This window comes from Leptidea sinapis, chromosome 22 (genome assembly GCF_905404315.1).
Source record: "Leptidea sinapis chromosome 22, ilLepSina1.1, whole genome shotgun sequence".
Taxonomy (NCBI): domain Eukaryota; kingdom Metazoa; phylum Arthropoda; class Insecta; order Lepidoptera; family Pieridae; genus Leptidea; species Leptidea sinapis.
In genome coordinates, this window is record NC_066286.1 from 5,951,694 (window position 1) to 5,978,314 (window position 26,621).

Here is a 26,621-nt window from a genome sequence, read left to right on the forward strand (position 1 = left end):
TCCGCTAAGTGTCTTGCGCCTGTTCTTCTTAGGTCTGAGGCATACATTTTCGAATACGTGGCAGTTTTTGTCTAACCTAATTCTAAATCCTATTTTCAATAAAAGTATTTGAATTACATACCGATGATACCTAAAAATTGCTACATAGCTATATTTTTGTTAATGTACAACATGAGAGACATCAGATAGGAACACACATCATATGTTCAGTTGTTCAACGATGAGCGTCAGTTATCACTAAGGTTTCTACAGAACAGCGGACAGGGGATCCTTTGTGTGTTTAAATGATGCCAAATTTTCAAGAAATTTTTCAACCTAGATACCAGAAAAATAAATCGAAGATACCAATACAATCTTACAGTCAGTCTTATATGATTCACCTGATGGTATGTGATTAACTTTTTGGTTGGTGGAAATTGATACGCCCTGCCAATGTATTGCCTCTCAGAATTCTTGAAAAACTCAAAAATTCTAAGCGGCACAACAATTGCGCTCCTCAACTTGAGACAAGATGTTAAATCTCAATTGCCCAGTAATTCCACTAGCTACGACACCCTTCAGGCCGAAACACAGTTATGTTTACTGTTTCACGGCAGAAATAGGCGCCGTTGTGGTACCCATAACCTAGCCGGCATTCTGTGCAAAGGAGCCTCCCACTGATAAACAAAGGTCGTCTACGAATCTCTTGATTGAGTTCATTCATTATTATCATTCTAATGCAGGGTAGCTGTTTCACCTAACCTCTTGCCTGTTTCCGCTTCACATAGAAAATGTAAATAAAAATATTTTGTCATTAATACCTAATTGATGTCTTGTGATAGGTTTATTGGCTTCTTTCCTCTAGCCAAGACTGAAACAATTGTTTTCCTCAAGATACAGTAGCAAGTAGTGACAAGCTGTTTTCTATACTAATATTATAAAGAGGTTGAGTTTGTTAATAAAGGGGGTAATCTCTGGATCTACTGAACCGTTATTGAAAATTCTGTCTAAATAGAATAGTGAACAGAAAGCCACATTATTTGTGAGTGTGATCCATACATCTTATATATAAAATTCTCGTGTCACAATGTTCGTTCCCGTACTCCTCCGAAACGGCTTGACCGATTCTCATGAAATTTTGTGAGCATATTGAGTAGGTCTGAGAATCGGCCAACATCTATTTTTCATATCCCTAAATGTTAAGGGTTGGTCGAATTTTTTTTTAATTTTTTTGACATTTTTTTTTTAAATTTGATTATCGGTCAGCATTAAAAAATACACACAACTTCAAATTTTCACCCATCTACGATCAACAGTTACTTTTGTATCGCGATTTTAATATCGGCAATATAAAGTTTGCTGGGTCAGCTAGTTATATATAATATTATAAATGTGAATGTAAGTTTGTTTGTTTGTTACGTCTAAACCACTCAACCGTTTTTGATGAAATTTAGTACAGAGCCAGACAATAAAAGGCTTGGCGGGGTTTAAATAGTTTTTTTAAGTTTTAATAAGTTTGAATGAAAGTTCGTCATTATCGAAGGTCCATGAAGCTTTTAAATATTTATTTTAGCGTTTTTAAAATTTAAACCTGTGTGGGGTAAAAAAGGGGGATGAAAGTGGGTAAAAGCTAGGCTTTATACTAACCCGAAAAATGAATAGACTTTTTCCTGTTAGTCGGATTTGCAAAGTAAGTCGAAGAAAAAAAGGTCGAATAAAAACGTTTCTCAGGAACGCTGCCTTAACGATGAGAGATGTATTGGGACACCAACTATTATGATAAATGCGGACGAAGTCGCGGGTAGCAGCAAGTATTTATACAGTTTCTTAAATTCTCCAAAATTCAACACAGATAGTCTTGTCCATTTTTGCTTTTCTCCACTGTCCGAATCCATGATTAATTACATAATGCCTCAAGTAGGAACCACTATTTTTCACAGAAATGTGATTGAGTATAATATAGATATAGACACAATAATTTCTAAATTAAAACCCAAAAACAAGACATTATTTATTACAATACATAAGTGATTGTGTGTAAGCGTTATCTAAATATGGATCACAAGGTAGTAGTAGGGATTCGCCGGTTCTGGCTCACAGTAGTAGTGGGGATGAGCCGGTTCTGCCTCCCCGGTTCTGGCTCACTTGTTCGTGATGCCTACTAAAAAAAAAAAAAAAGAAGTTTGGTGTCAAACTGGGGGTTTTGATGTATTTCCGAGCGATTGCGCTGATCCGTTTTTCGATATCTCTTATAGATATATATATCTCAAAGTTAGCTTTTTAAGTTAAACAGATCCATACTCATTACTAATCAGTGGTAATTAACCTAATGATTGGTGAGCGCCTCAATGTGAATTCTATGAATGTGATAGATGTAATTAGTAAATTACCTCTCACATTCGTTACTAAGATTAAAACGACAGTATTGTGCTGTGTGTCTTATTTATGTTAAAAGATTATAAAAATAAAGTATATAATAAAACATCGTTGCAGATTGTATCATTTTCAAAATATTTGATGAAATCATTCAAAATCTTCTTATTAAACTCAAAGTATAGATACATTAAACAGTACTCGCTAAATATACTGCGTCAAATAAATTCTTTACTCTTGTAGTATTGTAGATATACATTCTGCAATTGCTTTGTAAAACCCTCGGCTGGAATCCCTAAGCTGGACGATCATATGAATCGAAGTATTGTCCCATATCATGTTCATCAATGTGTATTGTAACAACCCAGTGAGAGCCTGGCTTATTTTCACTATCTATATCAAGTCAAGTGAAAAAAATCTTTATTCACTGTAAAACATTATAAGTTATTTAGTGCAAGTCAGGTTGAAGTACAAAAGTTACAATGGCATACAACAATATTCATTAACAAAATTTAGAAAATTAATTCCAACTATCTTTATCATTCAAATAATCTTTCACATTGTAATAGGCCTTGGATGTTAATTTATTTTTTACGATACATTTAATTTTTTTAATAGGTCAGATTTTACTATCATTTGGGAGTTCATTATAAAATATAACACAATCCACATTAAAATATTAAGATATTTAATTTTACGGAGCCTAGTAGATGGAATTGCGAGTTTATGTGGAATTGCGAGTTTATGTTTGTCTCGAGTATTGACATTATGTACATCACTGTTCTTTTTAAATTGGCTAATATGTTCATGAGCGTATAGGAGGTTCTCGTATATGTACTGGCAGTGTAATGTCATAATATTAATTTAACTAAACTTTTCTCTCAATGAACCCCTTGAACGCATTTTATATATTGCTGACAATATAACAGGGCGTAACAACGTATATCGACTATCGGTTTGCTGCGTAAATATTATTATGAATACTGAGATCAATTTTGTTCAAATAATTCTGTATCTCGATTGTATTCAAATTAGTTTAGAATAAGCTCTTGTCAGTTGAGGGATTGAATATTTATGCGGTTCATGTATTTAAAAGTTATTGTGTTACAACTTACAATAAAACAAAACATCATTTTATGTACTTATATTAATTCAAAATTATAAGGCAATATAGTAGTAAGTTTAACCAAAAATAATACACAGCCTTACAAACGATCAAACATAAACATAACTGCGGTAATCTATGGAAATATTGTGATTTTTATCAATTTTATTGTATAAGAGCTTATTCAAAACGAACTTTGGTTTTTGAAATATGTAACTTGAGTTAAATGATATAGCTCTTTGTCATTATCTTGATGTAACAAATTTTGAGATAAATAAAATAAACTTTGGTTTCTGTGATTACTTCCTTTCGTGAATATATCAACAATCCGACAATCAGACTTCCTCATCAGGTCGTCAATTATTATTAGGATTAGTTTAAGATTTCCGTCAAACATATTATAGAGATCAGGCAGTTATATCTTGAAAGTAATTAACATGGTTGAGATTTTATAAAGGTTGCTATATATCATCAAAGCATCAAGTGATTTAGATAAAATTTGTGTCACTGACATCATTCAAAAATTTTATAAAATTATTTGCGAAAACTGATTATCCACATCCACAGACAATGCAACTTCTACTACAAAAAATGTTTCAAATAATATAATGAGACGATTTATTGTTAAACAACCATTTATTGATTATATTTCAATATAATAATTTATAAGTAAACCAAAATACAGTACCTACATCGTAACTTACTCCACAAGTTATGTATCTAATCCTATTCTTTTCAAAAAAATTAATTCAACCTTAAAACTTATATAATATTTTTTTATTTTATGATGACTCCAAGCTAATGTATCAATATAATTTGCTTAGATATACCGTTTCGTATGACAAACTAGATTTATTTATTCGTTGAGTGAAAATATTATGCTTAATGACTTAAATCTATGCATTGAACAATATTCATTCTTATTTTAAAATAGGCATATCTTTTAATTTTCCATTTTCACTTACTTATTTATACTTACTTAGTTACACTTTTATTAAATTTGAATGTGAATTGTCCAACAACATCTAATGCATGCGTTTACATCTAAGTACTAGGAATTCATTAAATATGTTAACTTTGTTTTCATCTTTATAATTATGGTACCGCACTCTATTAATTGACTTTTGGATAGCAAACAATTTTTTCTGTAATCAGAGGTTTAGAAACGCAAATGTAAATCAAGTTTTATATCCATGTAAAATTTTTATATATCAGTGTACAATAATTTTAATTTATTTCGAAACTTATTTAACTAGTGAAAGTCATTGCATTAGACTTTTAGAAATATTCAATATATAAAATCCCAAATTAATAGGTTTATTGAAGAACAATTTAGTTTTTCGTAATTGAACTGCAACCAAATTCTCATTTTAAAATAGATAAACTATGGAATTCTATCTTGGCAATTAAATCTTGTACAATTTTACATTTACTCTTTTTTCAATCTTTTCCACTGTTCTTTATACACTGATTTATTCATTAATTTATAAAAATATTTTCGAAATCAGCTGTAGGTAGCTTGTTTATGCATGTTCCTATTTAAATCTATGTAATATTGTAACTATGAGCTTTGTTTGAATTTTAAATTTCTATCAATATTTTGTAATTTCTGTGTGTGCGCGTGTGAAGGGCCCATATTGGCACACCTAAAGTTCTTTACCCGAAATTGTTCTTCCTAACTCTTTGTAATCCGAATGATCATTCTTCCTAAAAATTTTCATCCTAAAGTTTTCATTCATACTATTTGTAGTGCTACCGGCGATGCTCATATCACTGATGTTTCCGAAAATTGTAATTAATAACATCATTAATGTAAATATATTTAAACTCCTACTGTTTTTTATCATAACGCTTTTATCCCTAAACATACTCACCATAATATTTTCACTCATACTCAGAATGAAACATTTACCAAGTGTAATAAAAAATATATGTGGGTAGAAGATTATATTTATAGTTTCAATGATTATTATTTTTGCTTGGTATACCTATAATCTTTTATCTTATTTAGATTTTGTTTTCTGAAATATTACTATAAATAATGGGTGTTGCCCGGCCTGCGGCCCGGCTCATATGTATTTATGTTCTAACTTAACCTAACCTACCTTTAGTTTCTAGAAAAGGATATGGTTATAAGATCTAGATTCTGTTTTCTGAAATATAACTATTAATACTAGAGTGAAAAGAAAATACATCGACAAAAATGATAGAATTAAAAATATATTGATTATTTGAAAGCTATAGCCGCTAATATTAAACTTATTTAATTGAAATGTATATATGAAAACATGTATTTAACTACTTGTACCATGGTACTATTATTCTTATATGTCATACCTACATGTTATGTGAAAACAAAGTTAGGCAAAATTTGTGTATATAATATTGATTATTATGAATAAAAAGAAAGCTAAAAAATCATTATTATTTGGAAAATTTAGTCTTAAAGTTTGAAATTGTTCTTCCTTCAAATATTTGACAAGTTTGTCTAAACTGAATGAAAAAAATTTAATCGAATCAACATATTGTCAGTTGAATTTTACGATTATTTAATTTTATAGTTTTTGTGAATGACTTGTATTTTTCTTACGTTTGTGGAATAATATCAATTACTTTTTCAATAGAATTTAATACATGAACAACGGAAAAGATATTATTCAAATCATCTTACAAGTAACATCTGTAAAAATAACGTAATGCAATTATATAGTACTTTAAAAATCGTCACAGTTAATGAATCAGCTTTTTGTAGTAGAATAATTTCATATTAAATTAAGAGTAAGTAAATCTTACCAATTACAAACATTAGAATCACCAGAAATGTTTTTGAACTCTATCAAAAATGATTTGATATCTTTATTATTATTATATCCGTTTGTTACATAGGTACGCTTTTGAAGTTTTCCTCCATCCAATTCGGACATGATTTAACCATTCATCAAAACCATGCTTACACACAATTTTTTTAATTTCCATAAAAATACTTGTGACGTTATACGTAAACTTTGACTCCAATGATACTGAAAAGATTTTGCAAACTTAGTTATTGAGTACTTATTGTAAGATGAAACTCAGTATTTAAGAAATCAAAAGTAATTTTAAAAAAGAAAAAAAAAATCCTCACCGTACATTATAGTGCAACTACATTTTTGAAATTAAGATTCATTAGGAATATTTTTATTTCTTGAAAAAAATCAGTGTGCAGAATAAAATTAACACAAAAATTTGTGAGCAATCGAAGAGATTCCTCAAATTGATATCATACCATTTTTGATAGAGATATTTCAGAACCAAATCCTTTTCTAGAAACTAAAGGTAGGTTAGGTTAGGTTAATCTAGATTCTGTTTTCTGAAAAAGATTTACTTACTCTTAATTTAATATGAAATTATTCTAGTACAAAAAGCTGATTCATTAACTGTGACGTTTTTTAAAGTACTATATAATTGCATTACGTTATTTTTACAGATGTTACTTGTAAGATGATTTGAATAATATATTTTCCGTTGTTCATGCATTAAATTCTATTGAAAAAGTAATTGATATTATTCCACAAACGTAAGAAAAATACAATAGAATTTAATGCATGAACAACGGAAAATATATTATTCAAATCATCTTACAAGTAACATCTGTAAAAATAACGTAATGCAATTATATAGTACTTTAAAAAACGTCACAGTTAATGAATCAGCTTTTTGTACTAGAATAATTTCATATTAAATTAAGAGTAAGTAAATCTTTTTCAGAAAACAGAATCTAGATTAACCTAACCTAACCTACCTTTAGTTTCTAGAAAAGGATTTGGTTCTGAAATATCTCTATCAAAAATGGTATGATATCAATTTGAGGAATCTCTTCGATTGCTCACAAATTTTTGTGTTAATTTTATTCTGCACACTGATTTTTTTCAAGAAATAAAAATATTCCTAATGAATCTTAATTTCAAAAATGTAGTTGCACTATAATGTACGGTGAGGATTTTTTTTTTCTTTTTTAAAATTACTTTTGATTTCTTAAATACTGAGTTTCATCTTACAATAAGTACTCAATAACTAAGTTTGCAAAATCTTTTCAGTATCATTGGAGTCAAAGTTTACGTATAACGTCACAAGTATTTTTATGGAAATTAAAAAAATTGTGTGTAAGCATGGTTTTGATGAATGGTTAAATCATGTCCGAATTGGATGGAGGAAAACTTCAAAAGCGTACCTATGTAACAAACGGATATAATAATAATAAAGATATCAAATCATTTTTGATAGAGTTCAAAAACATTTCTGGTGATTCTAATGTTTGTAATTGGTAAGATTTACTTACTCTTAATTTAATATGAAATTATTCTACTACAAAAAGCTGATTCATTAACTGTGACGATTTTTAAAGTACTATATAATTGCATTACGTTATTTTTACAGATGTTACTTGTAAGATGATTTGAATAATATCTTTTCCGTTGTTCATGTATTAAATTCTATTGAAAAAGTAATTGATATTATTCCACAAACGTAAGAAAAATACAAGTCATTCACAAAAACTATAAAATTAAATAATCGTAAAATTCAACTGACAATATGTTGATTCGATTAAATTTTTTTCATTCAGTTTAGACAAACTTGTCAAATATTTGAAGGAAGAACAATTTCAAACTTTAAGACTAAATTTTCCAAATAATAATGATTTTTTAGCTTTCTTTTTATTCATAATAATCAATATTATATACACAAATTTTGCCTAACTTTGTTTTCACATAACATGTAGGTATGACATATAAGAATAATAGTACCATGGTACAAGTAGTTAAATACATGTTTTCATATATACATTTCAATTAAATAAGTTTAATATTAGCGGCTATAGCTTTCAAATAATCAATATATTTTTAATTCTATCATTTTTGTCGATGTATTTTCTTTTCACTCTAGTATTAATAGTTATATTTCAGAAAACAGAATCTAGATCTTATAACCATATCCTTTTCTAGAAACTAAAGGTAGGTTAGGTTAAGTTAGAACATAAATACATATGAGCCGGGCCGCAGGCCGGGCAACACCCATTATTTATAGTAATATTTCAGAAAACAAAATCTAAATAAGATAAAAGATTATAGGTATACCAAGCAAAAATAATAATCATTGAAACTATAAATATAATCTTCTACCCACATATATTTTTTATTACACTTGGTAAATGTTTCATTCTGAGTATGAGTGAAAATATTATGGTGAGTATGTTTAGGGATAAAAGCGTTATGATAAAAAACAGTAGGAGTTTAAATATATTTACATTAATGATGTTATTAATTACAATTTTCGGAAACATCAGTGATATGAGCATCGCCGGTAGCACTACAAATAGTATGAATGAAAACTTTAGGATGAAAATTTTTAGGAAGAATGATCATTCGGATTACAAAGAGTTAGGAAGAACAATTTCGGGTAAAGAACTTTAGGTGTGCCAATATGGGCCCTTCACACGCGCACACACAGAAATTACAAAATATTGATAGAAATTTAAAATTCAAACAAAGCTCATAGTTACAATATTACATAGATTTAAATAGGAACATGCATAAACAAGCTACCTACAGCTGATTTCGAAAATATTTTTATAAATTAATGAATAAATCAGTGTATAAAGAACAGTGGAAAAGATTGAAAAAAGAGTAAATGTAAAATTGTACAAGATTTAATTGCCAAGATAGAATTCCATAGTTTATCTATTTTAAAATGAGAATTTGGTTGCAGTTCAATTACGAAAAACTAAATTGTTCTTCAATAAACCTATTAATTTGGGATTTTATATATTGAATATTTCTAAAAGTCTAATGCAATGACTTTCACTAGTTAAATAAGTTTCGAAATAAATTAAAATTATTGTACACTGATATATAAAAATTTTACATGGATATAAAACTTGATTTACATTTGCGTTTCTAAACCTCTGATTACAGAAAAAATTGTTTGCTATCCAAAAGTCAATTAATAGAGTGCGGTACCATAATTATAAAGATGAAAACAAAGTTAACATATTTAATGAATTCCTAGTACTTAGATGTAAACGCATGCATTAGATGTTGTTGGACAATTCACATTCAAATTTAATAAAAGTGTAACTAAGTAAGTATAAATAAGTAAGTGAAAATGGAAAATTAAAAGATATGCCTATTTTAAAATAAGAATGAATATTGTTCAATGCATAGATTTAAGTCATTAAGCATAATATTTTCACTCAACGAATAAATAAATCTAGTTTGTCATACGAAACGGTATATCTAAGCAAATTATATTGATACATTAGCTTGGAGTCATCATAAAATAAAAAAATATTATATAAGTTTTAAGGTTGAATTAATTTTTTTGAAAAGAATAGGATTAGATACATAACTTGTGGAGTAAGTTACGATGTAGGTACTGTATTTTGGTTTACTTATAAATTATTATATTGAAATATAATCAATAAATGGTTGTTTAACAATAAATCGTCTCATTATATTATTTGAAACATTTTTTGTAGTAGAAGTTGCATTGTCTGTGGATGTGGATAATCAGTTTTCGCAAATAATTTTATAAAATTTTTGAATGATGTCAGTGACACAAATTTTATCTAAATCACTTGATGCTTTGATGATATATAGCAACCTTTATAAAATCTCAACCATGTTAATTACTTTCAAGATATAACTGCCTGATCTCTATAATATGTTTGACGGAAATCTTAAACTAATCCTAATAATAATTGACGACCTGATGAGGAAGTCTGATTGTCGGATTGTTGATATATTCACGAAAGGAAGTAATCACAGAAACCAAAGTTTATTTTATTTATCTCAAAATTTGTTACATCAAGATAATGACAAAGAGCTATATCATTTAACTCAAGTTACATATTTCAAAAACCAAAGTTCGTTTTGAATAAGCTCTTATACAATAAAATTGATAAAAATCACAATATTTCCATAGATTACCGCAGTTATGTTTATGTTTGATCGTTTGTAAGGCTGTGTATTATTTTTGGTTAAACTTACTACTATATTGCCTTATAATTTTGAATTAATATAAGTACATAAAATGATGTTTTGTTTTATTGTAAGTTGTAACACAATAACTTTTAAATACATGAACCGCATAAATATTCAATCCCTCAACTGACAAGAGCTTATTCTAAACTAATTTGAATACAATCGAGATACAGAATTATTTGAACAAAATTGATCTCAGTATTCATAATAATATTTACGCAGCAAACCGATAGTCGATATACGTTGTTACGCCCTGTTATATTGTCAGCAATATATAAAATGCGTTCAAGGGGTTCATTGAGAGAAAAGTTTAGTTAAATTAATATTATGACATTACACTGCCAGTACATATACGAGAACCTCCTATACGCTCATGAACATATTAGCCAATTTAAAAAGAACAGTGATGTACATAATGTCAATACTCGAGACAAACATAAACTCGCAATTCCACATAAACTCGCAATTCCATCTACTAGGCTCCGTAAAATTAAATATCTTAATATTTTAATGTGGATTGTGTTATATTTTATAATGAACTCCCAAATGATAGTAAAATCTGACCTATTAAAAAAATTAAATGTATCGTAAAAAATAAATTAACATCCAAGGCCTATTACAATGTGAAAGATTATTTGAATGATAAAGATAGTTGGAATTAATTTTCTAAATTTTGTTAATGAATATTGTTGTATGCCATTGTAACTTTTGTACTTCAACCTGACTTGCACTAAATAACTTATAATGTTTTACAGTGAATAAAGATTTTTTTCACTTGACTTGATATAGATAGTGAAAATAAGCCAGGCTCTCACTGGGTTGTTACAATACACATTGATGAACATGATATGGGACAATACTTCGATTCATATGATCGTCCAGCTTAGGGATTCCAGCCGAGGGTTTTACAAAGCAATTGCAGAATGTATATCTACAATACTACAAGAGTAAAGAATTTATTTGACGCAGTATATTTAGCGAGTACTGTTTAATGTATCTATACTTTGAGTTTAATAAGAAGATTTTGAATGATTTCATCAAATATTTTGAAAATGATACAATCTGCAACGATGTTTTATTATATACTTTATTTTTATAATCTTTTAACATAAATAAGACACACAGCACAATACTGTCGTTTTAATCTTAGTAACGAATGTGAGAGGTAATTTACTAATTACATCTATCACATTCATAGAATTCACATTGAGGCGCTCACCAATCATTAGGTTAATTACCACTGATTAGTAATGAGTATGGATCTGTTTAACTTAAAAAGCTAACTTTGAGATATATATATCTATAAGAGATATCGAAAAACGGATCAGCGCAATCGCTCGGAAATACATCAAAACCCCCAGTTTGACACCAAACTTCTTTTTTTTTTTTTTTAGTAGGCATCACGAACAAGTGAGCCAGAACCGGGGAGGCAGAACCGGCTCATCCCCACTACTACTGTGAGCCAGAACCGGCGAATCCCTACTACTCAAGGTTTACAAGTATAATATCACCGGTAGCCAGAGTATGGGTAGCGAAGTTTCGCAGCGATAACATTGTGATAAAACGACAAAAATGTGAGATCAATATAGAACGACCTTACTCTCCACATTCACCGGGAAGCTGCGCTCACCGCTCTACGGTAATTAAATGTAAGATACGTTATTATATAATTAGACAAGAGGCAAAGTCCCGCCGCGCGACACGTTATCAATTACAAACAAGATATATAGTTCATATTGTTTGTTAGATGTGTGGGTATTGTAGTTGCAAAATTGATTTGAATATGTACTCATTGGTGATACTGGGTAACGATGACGTTAAACAAATTTAAAAAAATACATATATCAATAGCTCATGGTCGGATTTGGTACGGACGCCGTCGTACTCGGACAATGTGGTCACGAGAATATGGTCCGCTACCAGACCGCGACTAAAGGTGTGGCCAGACCAAATCCGACCATGTGTTTGGGCTATAAGGCTGGCCACAAATTCATTAATGTAGGTACTTAGAAAAACTGTAATTTTATTAATTTATAAGTTCAATCTCAGCCACCATCTAGAACCTAGGAAATTCGCGGCAGCTATCTTGCCTTTCGAAAAATATCCCAAATTCGTCTCTTCTACCCCGGCAACAACGGAAACGATACATTTTATATTATTGTTTTATTTTAATAATATTAATAATATCCATAGCGTAACCCTAGTAACTAGTAGGACATATACCAGACGAGCCAACAGTAAGCACAACGCTCCTCACTTTCGTTACAGCATTGTCCAAGACCAATAAGTGTTCCAATAAAACTGCATCTATTATAGTTGTCTTGCATGTGTGACAGTGTAGAGTAATTAACTTGCGCGGATCAGATATCAACGTATCATCTCAAATAACAATTACTGTTTATATAACCGCCGCTACCCGCTCCCCGCTGCGCAAAGTATAAGCTGACGCGGACGCGGGCGCGGGCGTCACACGCAAGTTTGAATCACAATATAATGATATCGTTTATCCATGCCCCGTCTCGCTCATTACCCCGGTTCATTATATATAAATGACCACTTTATATAAATAAATGAACGCTTGTTAACTCGCTCACACACAGCTGATGGAACGTATTGCAAATAAACGCACTTGTCACACAACATGATTAGAATTGTAATTGATGTACGGAATAATCAATAATATATGGCTCTCGTTAAATAACTGTAATAATTATTGTGTGTTACAATATCTTGTGTGACGCACCGCACAAACAATAATTGGTTTGCTGCCTTCTATACCGCGGATCAAACATACCTACCTATATATAGATACTGGAATCAATATTTATTTATTTATTGGGACACAATAATAGATACACATGACATTTGATTAAATTTTATTAAGATCATAATATTATAATCTAGTACCTATCTATTTATAAAAGGCGCTCACAGTATTTCATAATAGATATTTTCAATGGCAAAAAGAAGGCTTAGCAAATTAAATTAATTTTCATTATTGTATAATGCAGTATAATATATATATTATATATGTATAAGGAATACCTTTTGACCATATCTCATTCTTTATTAATAAAATTATTTTTTAAACCACGGCATGCTAAATTTCTTACATAAATCGATCTGGAATTAATAACAACATGAAATAATATCGGATCGTCATTTGATCGGTTTAAATCCAGTTGTTATAACGCTATTGTAGCAACGAACTAGTTGAGTCGAGCGGTTTATTTAACCCATGATGTCCAGCGCAAAAGCCTGGATCGGACTTATAGTGCACATTGAATGAGGCCTGCAAAGATGGGACCTACGAGAGAGAGATGTGGTCCAGCCACATCTTTGTAGAACTCATCTTTGCGATCTGAGCTATCATCATCTGATCCTATTCCTTCCGAGAAGAAGTAATGTGTAAGCATTATTGTGTTTCGATCTGAAGGGCGCCGTAGCTAGTGAAAATACTGGAAAAACGGGACCTAACATTTTATGTCTTAAGAAGGCGGGCGCAATTGTGGATCCGATCAGAATTTTTGGGATTTTCAAGAATCCTGAGCGGTATAAAATTGTAATGGGCAGGGCGTATTAATTGCCATCAGATAAACGTCCTGCTGGTCTCGACCCTTATTGTCATAAAAACAATATTTGCGTGAGGTTCAACACGTCTCGTTTGCAGAGTGGGACTCGGCCGCGATGGGTGTCAATGGCGGCTTCCAGACCCCGGGTATAAATAATACAATAGAAAAACAGCAAAACACAGATAATATTTTGTTTGGACAACACGAAGCAGCCGCCACGTGCCGCGTCGGAAGTGCCTCGCGGTCACGTTGGCCGACCACTATATTTAAAACATCGTTCTGCTGAAATAATAATTTCTTGGCAAGAATCGCGTTCAGAAACATACGTACTCAGTCAATGGACTCTCCATTGAGAGCGAAACTATTCGCTCGGTTATTTATAGCGGCTCATGCACGCTTTGTTTACTGCGAATGTGTCTCTACGCGGCCGCTGAGGCAATGTCGTGCGTGGACTGAGCCAAAGCCGGATGTTAGTACACACTACAATGTTCTCCGTGTGTTGCAGGTCCTAGCGGCGTTGGCAGCGCAGTCCATCAACATCTCGGTGGGGTTCTGCCAGGGCTTCTCCGCTGTGCTGCTCCCCCAGTACACGCTAGAGCATCCCGCCCTCACCTTCGAGCAGAGCTCATGGATCGGTGAGTAACCTTCGCATCAGCACGGGCAAAGAATATAACGTTCACCGCACTTTATTACATTGTGCTATTTAGGATTAAGAATGCGTAGTATTAAGCTGGATGGCACAAATCTTAGCAATAATAGACCAATTATTAACCAAAATTTTAGATTTGCGTCAACAACTTGCCGAGCCAAAACAGATAAACGTATAAACAAGACACAATTTAATGCTTACGCAAATGTTGGCAAACGCAGAGAAAACAATTGTGTTTTATCACTTTCTGCGTTCCTGTGCTGTCACTCGCAGCGCGGGTCACGCGACCTTCAATTCTAATCATGATTTGCAATTTCCAGCGACGTTACTCACCAGAGATGACAGCACAGATAAGTAGTGAAAGTTGGCATATTCGCATCAATCAGAGCTTTAGAGCTTTTAGCCGCATATTTATCGAGTAAAAATCAAGGTCACAATAGTTTCTGTTTCAATATTAATGATGGATAACAATGTTCCGTGTACTGTGTTATGTCTTGACGCGTCCCTCGTATGTGTTGCAGCGAGCTTGGGTGTGATCTCCAACCCGGCGGGCGCGCTGCTGGGCGGGTTACTGGTGGATGCGGTGGGGCGGCGCCTGATGCTGCAGTCCGTGCTGCTGCCCAACCTGCTAGGCTGGCTGGTCATAGCCTTCTCCGAGTCCTACGTGTTCCTCTGTGTGGGCCGCTTCATCACAGGCTTTACCATCGGTAAGTAATTATCTTGCCCTAAACTAGGCACAGTATGTGCTGTGGGTGCAAGTACCCTTCTGACCCTGTCCGAGCTTCGAGGGCATTCTCCTCTGTGATATATTGGCTAAGTGATTATTCGACGATTTGCCATACAATAATCAAGCGAAATCGCATCATTTAACATCAGAAGAATCGTAGTGCTCTACAGAAGACTTTCCAGTGTGTCACATTTAACAATATTGATTATTTATGTGAGGACTAACTCAAAGCGATATATTCCAGGAATGTCGACCGCCTCTTACATTTATGTCGCGGAGATCACGACCCCCGAGCGGCGCGGCGTGTTGAGCGCCCTGGGCCCCGGTCTGGTCTCCACCGGGATATTCATCGTCTACTCGCTGGGAGCGGTAGTCCACTGGCGCAAAGTGGCAGCGATCTGCGCCGGCGTGTCGCTACTCACACCCTTCCTCATGTACTTCGTGCCCGAGTCACCGCTGTGGCTCGCCTCCAAGGGTCGCATGAAGGAGGCGTACGCCGCCATGTTCTGGCTAAGACAGAACAACAACACGGCGCAGCAGGAGCTCGTTGAGTTCACCAAGGGCAGGAGCGGTAACGAAATGACCCTCCGACAGAAGCTCAGCCTCTTCAAGCGCAGGAGCGTGCTGAAGCCGTTCGCGCTACTTATGGGATTCTTCCTTTTCCAAGAGCTGTCCGGTATATACGTGATCTTGTACTACGCCGTGGACTTCTTCAAGTCGGTGGGCACGAGTGTCAACGAGTTCACGGCGTCCGTGATCGTGGGTGGCGTGCGCGTGCTGATGGGTGCAGCGGGCGCCTGCCTCATCAACAGTTTCCGGCGGCGCGCGCTGGCCGCGACCAGCGGGCTACTGCTGGGAGCCGCCATGCTGGGTGCAGCCGTCTGCGACTCACTCGACGGGCCGCCGCTGGCCAAACTCGCATGCGTGCTGCTGCATGTCAGCTTCAGTATGGTGGGCTTCCTGCAGCTGCCGTGGATCATGTCTGGTGAGCTCTACCCGCAGGACATCCGCGGCCTCATGTCCGGCGCCACCGCCTGCTGCGCGTACCTACTCATCTTCTTGAACATCAAGACCTACCCTCAGTTGGAGTACTATCTGACGAGCAACGGCACTCTATATCTGTTCGGTATCTGTGCACTCTTCGGAGCAGCCTATTGCTTCTTGTTCCTACCGGAGACTAAAGGCAAGACCTTAGCCGAGATTATGAAACAGTTCGACGAGGAGAAGAAAGAGGCGGATCCAGAGACAGGCTACGAGAAGAAGCCGAGCGCGATGGACGCGAGGGAGGTTTCCCCCGAGCGATGTCGAGAGGTGTACCGACAGAGCTGCGATATGGACCATAAATAGACACAAAGACTGCAGAGCGCCGCTCGTTGTAATTGACGTATCCTGGTACCTTTCGGCCACCGACTGCTGATGTTATAAAACGTTAGTTAATATATTAGGTTTAAGCTAGTAATCTAACAGAAGCACGCGGAACGAGGGAGACGGGTGGAGCCAAAGAGGTGCGAGTGAGTGAGAATGAGAACCTGTCTCTCTCGGGTGGCGTGTGCGTGTGCGGAGTGACCCGCTGTTCGGTTCTGTTAGAGCTGCAACTTGCAGCGGGACGCGATCAGTATTATATTACATACGTAGAGTATATTGTTTGTTGTGTTGTTGTGTAGTTGTACGTAATATTTTTACAAGTAGACAGTAAACATTCCATTGTGATAGCGACTGCGTATATTATGTATACATTGACGTTTATATTACTATAATATATTAATAACTATGAGACAATAAGTTTAACGATGCCTTTACTTGTAAGTTTTATAATTTAATATTTTTATATGTCGTACAAAGAAAATGTGATGTGAGCTGTGAGAGATTGTGATGTAGATGTAAATTATTATAATATAATATTCCTAAGTAGATAGAGTTTGTTAAGTAGATGCGTCCGTTCGGAATAAATCAGGTAAAGACACAAGTGTACTGTTTCACTGGTGCTGTTAATGATCGAAGACTGTGATTATAACAATAATTCTATTGTGAACTTAAATTAAATTTGATCTTGTTTTCAACCGGCCTTCTTTATTCAAACACACAACACTTACTTAACAAAAAACTTTTGGTCTAGATACCTACATTTAAATGTATTTCATGAGTTTGCCAGTACAAAAATTTAATACAGCGCCATCTGTGTGCTGGCAAGCTGTGCGATGCAAACAGATCAATAATTGTATGAATAGTGCTGAGCCTCTGATAATGTGACACATCATAATTCATAATGTTTCTTCTATGATATGACAATTGACAAAGCTAATAATGCTAATGTCCTATTTAATGCAATACAAAGGTATTGCAAAGATTTAGTCATGATTTGACAATGCGAATCAATTTGATAAATGAAAGAAAATGATTATGTTATGAAATGTTCGTATATAAAGGCCTTGAATTATTACAAACTAAACTATGTTAAGACAAGGATCAGTTGGAATTATTAGTAGGTAGGTATAATAAATAAATTGTGCAAAGAAAAACGGAAGGTAGGACTTGGCTTTGGGGTAGAAGTGGATAAACGCAAACTTAGGTACCTATATGACCTCATATGACAAAAGAGTACTCCACTAACCTAAAGAGTTTAAAAAAATATATCTGATATTCAAGAACTTGGGTAGTTAGTCTCTGTAAAATTCCAATTAACCCTAACATGGCCTACATAATTTCCTAAAGAAATTCAGAGACCTACCACGATGCCTTTGTTGATGCTTCACCATAATGTGATAGGTATATCTACTGTTTTAATTACAACATATAACTATCTAGCCCCCCACTTGATATACTCATCATTAAAACGTTCCGAAGGCCATTACAAGAAAGGAAGAAGGAAGAAAACATATCTGGTACCTAAGAATATTATGTTTTCTAGAACATTTGAGAATTTCCCTCAAAAAGTACTAAATGTGTCTATAAAACATCTGGTCTTATAGAACGTAAGTAACAATTTTTGAGATTTACCTACCTACTCTATCAAATGAAAATTAAAATTCCATACTTATCCAGTCTAGACTCTAGACTAGACTGGAGATTTGCGGTTACCTAAGAAACAGTCAGTAAGTTAAAATAGCCTTGTTTACAATATTAATTAGTTATGAGCAATATGCTATTGAATAGTCTGTTGTTGTTTTCGTTTTAGAGATTATCCGAAAAACTGTTAAATAATGTTGCATAGGTACCAATAATTGAATGTACATATTTGAATTTAATATACTTGACATTAACAATAACAAATGCAATTTGTGAATGAGTGCCATCTGCCGAAAGATGAGAACAACGTCCAATGAAACTCAGTGACTGATAAATGCCCGTGCCACACATGCATGTACAAAGAGTAAATTACAACGTGGTACAACAAAATAACGCTAGATGACGCTACATAATCACTGTTCAACAAATTCTTTTGAGAAATGGATTAGCTAATATTAAGTAACTAACCACTTTAATTGTAAGCACATATTTAAAAAAAACTTAAATTTTATGCATAAGACGCATAAATAAATTAATTAATCCGGTTGATCTAATCATCCGTAGATCAGACTCAACCAAATTAACACGATTTCTCTCCTCGGTCACCGAGTCAACATCTCCTATTGATGCCTCATGTGCTGAATTGGCTAAAGACAAGCGGAAGACTGATAAATGACCAAGAGAACTGACCTTTGGATAATTATGGCATTCCGCAAAAAACGCCTAATACCAATGACGTTCTATACATATAGACAATGCACCTCATACAAAATCAAAGCCGAAATATGGCACATGCCACAAATGACACCATAATAAGCTTCGACTGCTATGTTTATACATTTCTGCGTTTAATCCAGTTGTTTAAAATACTATTGGTCAATAGGCAGCAATGTAAACACTATTTCAGTTTCAGTCGCTTATTTTGAAATTCGAACCCGATTTGGACAGTAACATCAGTGGAGTAGCAGTTAGTTATTTTTTTAAACCCAGGCGAAAAAGAGGGTTGCTACGGTAATACGTTCGTCAGTCTGTCCCTATTTTCCGCTCAAGATCTGTTCAGTCGGAGGTTTTTTACATTTTTGATCAAAAATCACACTCATATCATAAAGGGAAAAGTTTGTATGTTTCTTTATTTAGCTTGTGTTTATATTTGTTACTTTTTTACGTTCTAGAGGGATTTGGATTTAATATGTTAAGGTAACCTTTAATGAGAGAAACTAATACTCAAATATAATATTTTTATTTACGTAAAATAATTAGTCAAACTGTTTATTTAAATATTAAGTTCCTTTAATTAAATAAAAATTGTCTTTTAGACTAAGATATTTTTTCCAGGGTATCTTTTTGGTATATGTAGGCTGGCAACGCTCCTGCGATTGCTCTGATCTTGCAAGAGAATATGGGTGGCGGTGATCACTTAACACCAGGTGACCCATACGCTCGTTTGTACTCATTTTTGCATAAAAAAATGTAGCGACATAAACATATATTTGTATGACAGCTTTTGTCAAATTTTAAATGTGCTTAAATCCAAAAAACTTAAATCAGGTTTCTTTAGTGGTGAAAAATATAAATATGCTTATTTGGTTTGTCAATTTCTTGACACTCTTGGTACCAACTGGCGCCAATTCTTTTTCATTATCTCGTGTACGGGAAAGCTGAAGAATATTAGCTTTTACATATTTGCGATGTAAATAAGTAGATATCAATTATCACAAGGTAACGATTCTTCCATGATAACGTGTAAATAGCACTAGTATGTAATTGTTCACGTATTGTAAGCCGTTCATATTACACAAAACATAATATCTATTGCTAATCATTGTTCACTAGGCCTTTAAAAAAATTTTAACAAAAAAACAACAGACTCCAAAAATAACAAAAATCGTTAATAGAATTAGATTTATTATTAAAAATACGTAATTATTTTTATACTTATTAGTGCTTATTAATTATTATATCTATTGTTTTGAAATAGTGTTTTTGAAGTCGGTTGTTTTTTTGTTATTTTTTTTTTATATTCACATTTTTACTGAATCTGAACTACACTAATTAATAATTTGTCTAAATTTGTGTAGACCTACTAAATTTCGCAAGGCAGCAATGAACGTAAGCGCATTGTAATTTTATTACAGACAGTTAGAAATTCTGCCACAGATCAACCTTACTGTAAGTCGTTAAGGAGTTCCATTGATCATCATTATATTCGACTACGACAATTACTTGACCACAATGACGTTACGGTAGGTGACTCAAATATGCGTCTAGCATAAAAATGATTCGGTATCGTTAATTTGCTCCTAAGAATTGAAGTCTTCCGTTACTTTGTTATGGATCATAAGCAAGCCTAACTAAACTATCACCAAACTACCTTTGAAGTATATCCTTTCCAATAAAAAAAGAAAAAAAGTAAATTTGTTGCGCACATACTTATAGCAAATTTAAAACTTTTATGGTTTTTTCATGGTTACCATTGTCAGATCAGGACATGGGGATGGGACCACACGGGAAGCACCAGCTTTCAAATGAAAAAAGAATTATCAAAATCGGTTCACCCAGTCGAAAGTTCTGAGGTAACAAACATAAAAAACATATCGACGAATTGAAAACCTCCTCCTTTTTTGAAGTCGGTTATAAAGAGCGACTCTGTCGTTTTCTGACTATGTCCGTTCATCTGTCCCATTCTGACAAGCTAGACTTGTTTGGGGACTTGTCAATAATATTGTACCATATTTATTGAAAATATATTCGTTTTATTAAATTTCGTCCGCTTTTTGCAAATCAATTTTATATAAATAAAATAACTTTACCGATGATAAGTCTTTATCTTTTTTGAGTCATTAATGTATTATTTAAGCACTTTTTATAACAAACTTAGGCTTGCTGATTGACACACAGTTGACGCAGGACTAAGGAGAAAAGTGTGCTTACATTGTCTTTAAGCACACTATTGCCGTTCCGTTATCAGACTGCGAATGATATAGAACGTCATTGCCTAATACACGACATTTTCTAAGACGTTATAAGTACTCTTTTTCGCCCATGAGGCATACCAATATAGACAAAAAACTCAGGTACTATATCTGAACCACATGAGTTTAATTTCCATTTAATTTACTCATGTGGTCTGTACGCTGGCACAATAATTATTCATGGTAAAACACATTTAAATTTCAATAAATAATACCTACTCAATTTAATAAGTTGTTCTTGAATAAGTTATCAACCCTACACCGAAGAGCAGTTTAATAACAAATGTGACATACCAGGACACATTTTCTGAAAACGCTTTTGAAAATTTGTATTTGTAAGCAGATTGGAGGTAAAAAATTATGAATAATAATACAATCTAAGCTGGTAATTGTGCTCGATGTGTTTGTGTGAGGTTAAATAATAATAATATTGAAACACTTTTACACAAATTATCTTGCCCCAAACTAGGCAAAGCCTGTACTATGCGTACAAGATAACGATTTTATACAATATACTTACTTAAGTATACATAAATACATATAAACATCCATGACCCGGAAACAAACACATATTCATCATAAAAATGATTGCACCCACCGGGATTCGAACCCGGGACTAGCTTAGTAGTCAGGGTCACTAACCATTCGGCTAGAGGGGTCGGCAAATAGAACTGGACTTACCTGGTCTGCGGGATGCCATACTTAATGCCGACTCCCACGCGGGGCAGCGCCTTGATGACCCGCTTCACCGTGGCCTGCTCCGGGAACGCGAACAGGATAGACGCTGGAATAAACACACGATTATTGCTCGTAATATAGTGAGTAGTGACGTCACTATCTAGTAGAACAGATCGACTGCATGGGTTGAGTGCTCTATGGAGGAATCTACTCTTTGGCCTAATGGTACACTGAGTATAAAGTCAACATTCTTAGGAATTCAGGAAGTCTGAAAGATTTTTAAATAATTTTTCTAGAAGTATTTCTTATTGTACCTACACATTATTGACTAGCAGAAAAATCATTTCTAACCAAACGAACCGTATTTAGTGGAACATAGATCACGACTGCATGGGTTGATTGCTCTGGGTAGGAATCTACTCTTTGACCTAATGGTACACTGAGTATAAAGTCAACATTCTTTGGAATTCAGGAAGTCTGAAAGATTTTTAAATAATTTTTCTAGAAGTATTTCTTATTGTACCTACACATTATTGACTAGCAGAAAAATCATTTCAAACCAAACGTACCGTATTTAGTGGAACATAGATCACGACTGCATGGGTTGATTGCTCTGGGTAGGAATCTACTCTTTGACCTAATGGTACACTGAGTATAAAGTCAACATTCTTAGGAATTCAGGAAGTCTGAAAGATTTTTAAATAACTTTTCTAGAAGTATTTCATATTGTACCTACACATTATTGACTAGCAGAAAAATCATTTCAAACCAAACGTACCGTATTTAGTGGAATATAGATCACGACTGCATGGGTTGATTGCTCTGGGTAGGAACCTACTCTCTGTGGCCTAATGGTACACTGAGTATAAAGTAAACATACTTAGGAATTCAGGAAATCTGATAGATTCCAAACAATTTTTCTAGAAGTATTTCTTATTGTACCTACATTACCTCATTTTAAACAAATGGTCCGCAGCAAAACATGTAAACACATACCTTTATGCTTAAATAACAACTTTTAACATCCTTATGAAATAACATACATGTTAAAGTACCGGTTAAGAAAAAATGTGTTGCACCACCATTTGACAATTTTTAGATGACATCATAACTTTAAATATTAACCCTAACCGTGCAATCTTCACCGGTTAAAGCTATTGTTAATGTTAAATAGCTAAATAGCGACCTGTAAAAGTTTCTAATAAATATTTGATATTGATTTATTATTTCAATTTTTAACTTTAACTATGCCAATGAATACGATGGTGCAACACATTCCGCAATCTATGTTAAAGTCAGCGTTATAGTTAACGTTAAATTTGACTTAAACCTTAAATATAATGGCTACTATTATACAACCCAGCCTTAGTGTACCAAACAACAGTTGAATTTTTGTTTACTAGCTTGTTAGGTGTGACGTAACACGTACCATTTTAGATCAAATTCAAAGAAGATTACTATACAATGCTAACGTAAGAAATGTTTTGGTATAAGAATAATATAGTCTAATAATAAAGAAATAAGAAAGTCCAATAAGTCCCTACCTAGATACCCGTTACTATCCTGTCAACAACTAAAGCACGGATAGCCGAGAGCCATTTGAATGTCCGAAACGAGATAGGTACTTGCCTAAGGATAATTCTTTTGTAATAGAGCTGTAAGTATCTGCTTACAATAATGGTAAAACAGTGGAGGTGGAATTAATATTCAGGGCGTTCGTCTCTCGATAATTTACATCGACTTGAAGATTTTTATCAGCGAATCTATACGTCAAGAGTCGACAGAGCTGAACTGTTGATCTACAAGATCGCCAGCAGAGATCTAAGCTGTGTCTGCCATGCAGAGATGTGCGTGTTGGAATGTCGCAACGTTTATAGCGTTTCAGTAATTAGTAGTTCAGACAATAATTCAATAATTCACTAATAACTGTTATCTTGTTTATTTTTCTTTTATGGAACAAAGAGTTCGATAAATTTAAAAAAAATAAACAAAACAGGTCAGTTTTCGACGGTAGTGACCACGGACGAGTAAAAAAAGAAGGACTCTGTGTCACCATACATAACAGTGAAGCACCAAAACAAGCCGGTAAACGTGTAAATATATAGCCCCACGCACACACTTACACTGATACAACCCGATCGGCCGCCATTATGAGATTTGCCATCGTATGTGACAGAACAGTTTGCGTCGCAATAAAATATTTTAAAAATGCCGTCGTGGTTTGTGAAAAAGTTTAAAAACAATACTATAAAAGTATTTGTGGATACATATATGATTATTTAAGGAGGAAAAGATTGTGTAACTGGTATCCCCCGTAACCGCACACACACTAGCATAACGGTGTTTCACTTGCTAATATCACGGCGCGGAGTCCTTCTTTTTTTACTAGTCCGTAGCAGTGACTAAATTTCCCATGGAAACAAATGCGTAAATCCACAGATTCGTCGCTAAACAAATTAGAGGTCTGTATCACAGTAGACATGATATGTACATATGTCTACTGTTTCTGTGACTTATGTGCTGATGTTCAGTAGGTGATGGGCGGTGATACTCACTCCTGCTGGCCAGGAACAGCTCGACGGCTGTGGTCTGCAGCAGGTAGCGCCGCGAGAAGATGGCGCGGATTTCGCTGAAGTACCATTTGCCGTGCAGGTGCTCGCAGTACTTCAGCACCTGAAATTATTAATTTCATATTTTATCATTTAATTAAATACTTTAGGTACGTACACATTATGGTATGTATCGATAGAAAAAATAATGAAATTTTTATTTGTTTTCAGGAAAATTACACTACAGGAACCAACAATATAAGTGGTAGGGGCTTCCTCAAACTGGTGTTGCAGCGATGCTCATTTTTTTTTATGGAATAGGAGGTCTCCTGGTGTTAAGTGATCACCGCCGTCCACATTCTCTTGCAACACCAGAGGAATCACAAGAGCGTTGCCGGCCTTTAAGGAAGGTGTACGCGCTTTTCTTGAAGGTGAAATCCATGTCGTATCGTCCCGGAAACACCGCACAAGGAAGCTCATTCCACAGCTTCGTAGTACGAGGAAGAAAGCTCCTTGAAAACCGCACTGTGGAGGACCGCCACACATCCAGATTGTGGAGATGATATCCTAACTTGTGGCGTGTCGTGCGAAGGTGGAATATAATATTAGATCTCATATTCCATAACTCAAATTCTCTCAGTTGTGTATCGCTGGAGCAGGTATCGTGCTCCAACACTTGACAATGTATGGAAACTTCCTGCGAGCTCTTAAACTCAGAAGTCGTGTCTATGTCTAAGGTAGCCACATTTTTTTGAAGAAGTAAATTATTCTGATTTTTTAGAGGGCCATTAAAGTATACATATTTAAAAAAAGCGGCCAAGTGCGAGTCAGAAGCGTACATAAAGGGTTCCGTAGCAGCAAGTAACATAATATAAAAGTTCTTTAATAATAATAATAATATTTAAGTTGATTGAATGAAAGGTAAATTGCGGTTTACCATTTATGACGTATTAAAAAAACTACTTAGTAGATCTGTGTCATTATATATAGATATCCTTATATGTGTATAGAACGTCGACGTTAAGCTGATGGTAATTGATACGCCCTGCCCATTACAATGCAATGTCGCTCAGGATTCTTGAAATATTCAAAAAATTCTCATTTGCCCAGTAATTTCACTATCTACGGCGCCCTTCAGACCGAAACACATTACTGCCTCACGACAGAAAAAGGCGCCGTTGTGGTACCCATAATCTAGCCGGTATCCTGTGCACAGAAGCCACCCACTGGTGTTAATTTAGTTAGTAAATAGAAAGATTTTTGTTATGTTAATAGGCACGAGCTTTAAAGTCACTATATGTAAAGTGTAGACACAGTGGAATAACGTATGCTATCAGTCGACTTAGACAAATTATATGTCTAGATAGAGCCTCTTGCTGTTTAGGCAACGTATTACAATAGGCCAGGTTTATTATCTTTGTGTGCATGACAGCTACTTCCTACACTCCCGATACGTCAGTTAGTTTGTTTAAAAGTGTTCGTGCGTTTGTTGAAAAAAGAGGCTAGCAATTCGCCGCTATTTGTTTCGACGTCTATACAGCTGTCACAGCTTTTTAAGTACAAATACATCAAATAGAGTACAAAACTGTTCTTTAGAGTACGCTTGGCAGCCCTATCCATGTCATGACATGTAAATATTCACAGATCGTCAACACATTTCTACATCATTATTATGTTATTTAAAGAGCATCGACTTGTATTAGTGACTCGAATATTTAATGTCATTATAATGTGCTGAAGGGTAGTTATGTCTGTGATTTATTTTATAGTTTCAACGTCGTCGACAAACAGCTGTCTCTGTTTGATTTTATTGTGAGCGGTGAGACGGTGATATGGTAAATATCATATACGTACAATATACTAGCGTATAAACACAGCGTGCAAGAGAGAAGAATATATCTAACGACCTCCGTTAGAGCAAGATAGAAAAGGAAAGCAAATCTATTACTGAAACCGATTTTGATTTACAAGTAGTAAACAGCCAGTCACGTA

At 34.1% G+C, this 26,621-nt stretch overlaps 2 protein-coding genes across 6 annotated transcripts in view; one reads left to right on the forward strand and one right to left on the reverse strand.

Moving 5' to 3' along the window:
- The window catches only part of LOC126970827 (facilitated trehalose transporter Tret1-2 homolog), a 73,710-nt gene extending 56,226 nt beyond the window's left edge, over window positions 1-17,484 (forward strand). For all 5 annotated transcript variants that reach the window (XM_050816965.1, XM_050816966.1, XM_050816964.1 and 2 more), the window contains exons 3-5: window positions 14,554-14,683; window positions 15,219-15,404; window positions 15,669-17,484. In XM_050816965.1, coding sequence (XP_050672922.1) covers window positions 14,554-14,683; window positions 15,219-15,404; window positions 15,669-16,771 — 1,419 coding nt within the window. In that variant the 3' untranslated portion in view covers window positions 16,772-17,484. The remainder of the gene's footprint in view (window positions 1-14,553; window positions 14,684-15,218; window positions 15,405-15,668) is intronic.
- The window catches only part of LOC126970780 (neurobeachin), a 421,762-nt gene that overhangs the window by 81,837 nt on the left and 313,304 nt on the right, over window positions 1-26,621 (reverse strand). The window contains exons 39-40 of the mRNA XM_050816853.1: window positions 24,636-24,753; window positions 22,084-22,186 (exon numbers count right to left, since the gene is read on the reverse strand). Coding sequence (XP_050672810.1) covers window positions 22,084-22,186; window positions 24,636-24,753 — 221 coding nt within the window. The remainder of the gene's footprint in view (window positions 1-22,083; window positions 22,187-24,635; window positions 24,754-26,621) is intronic.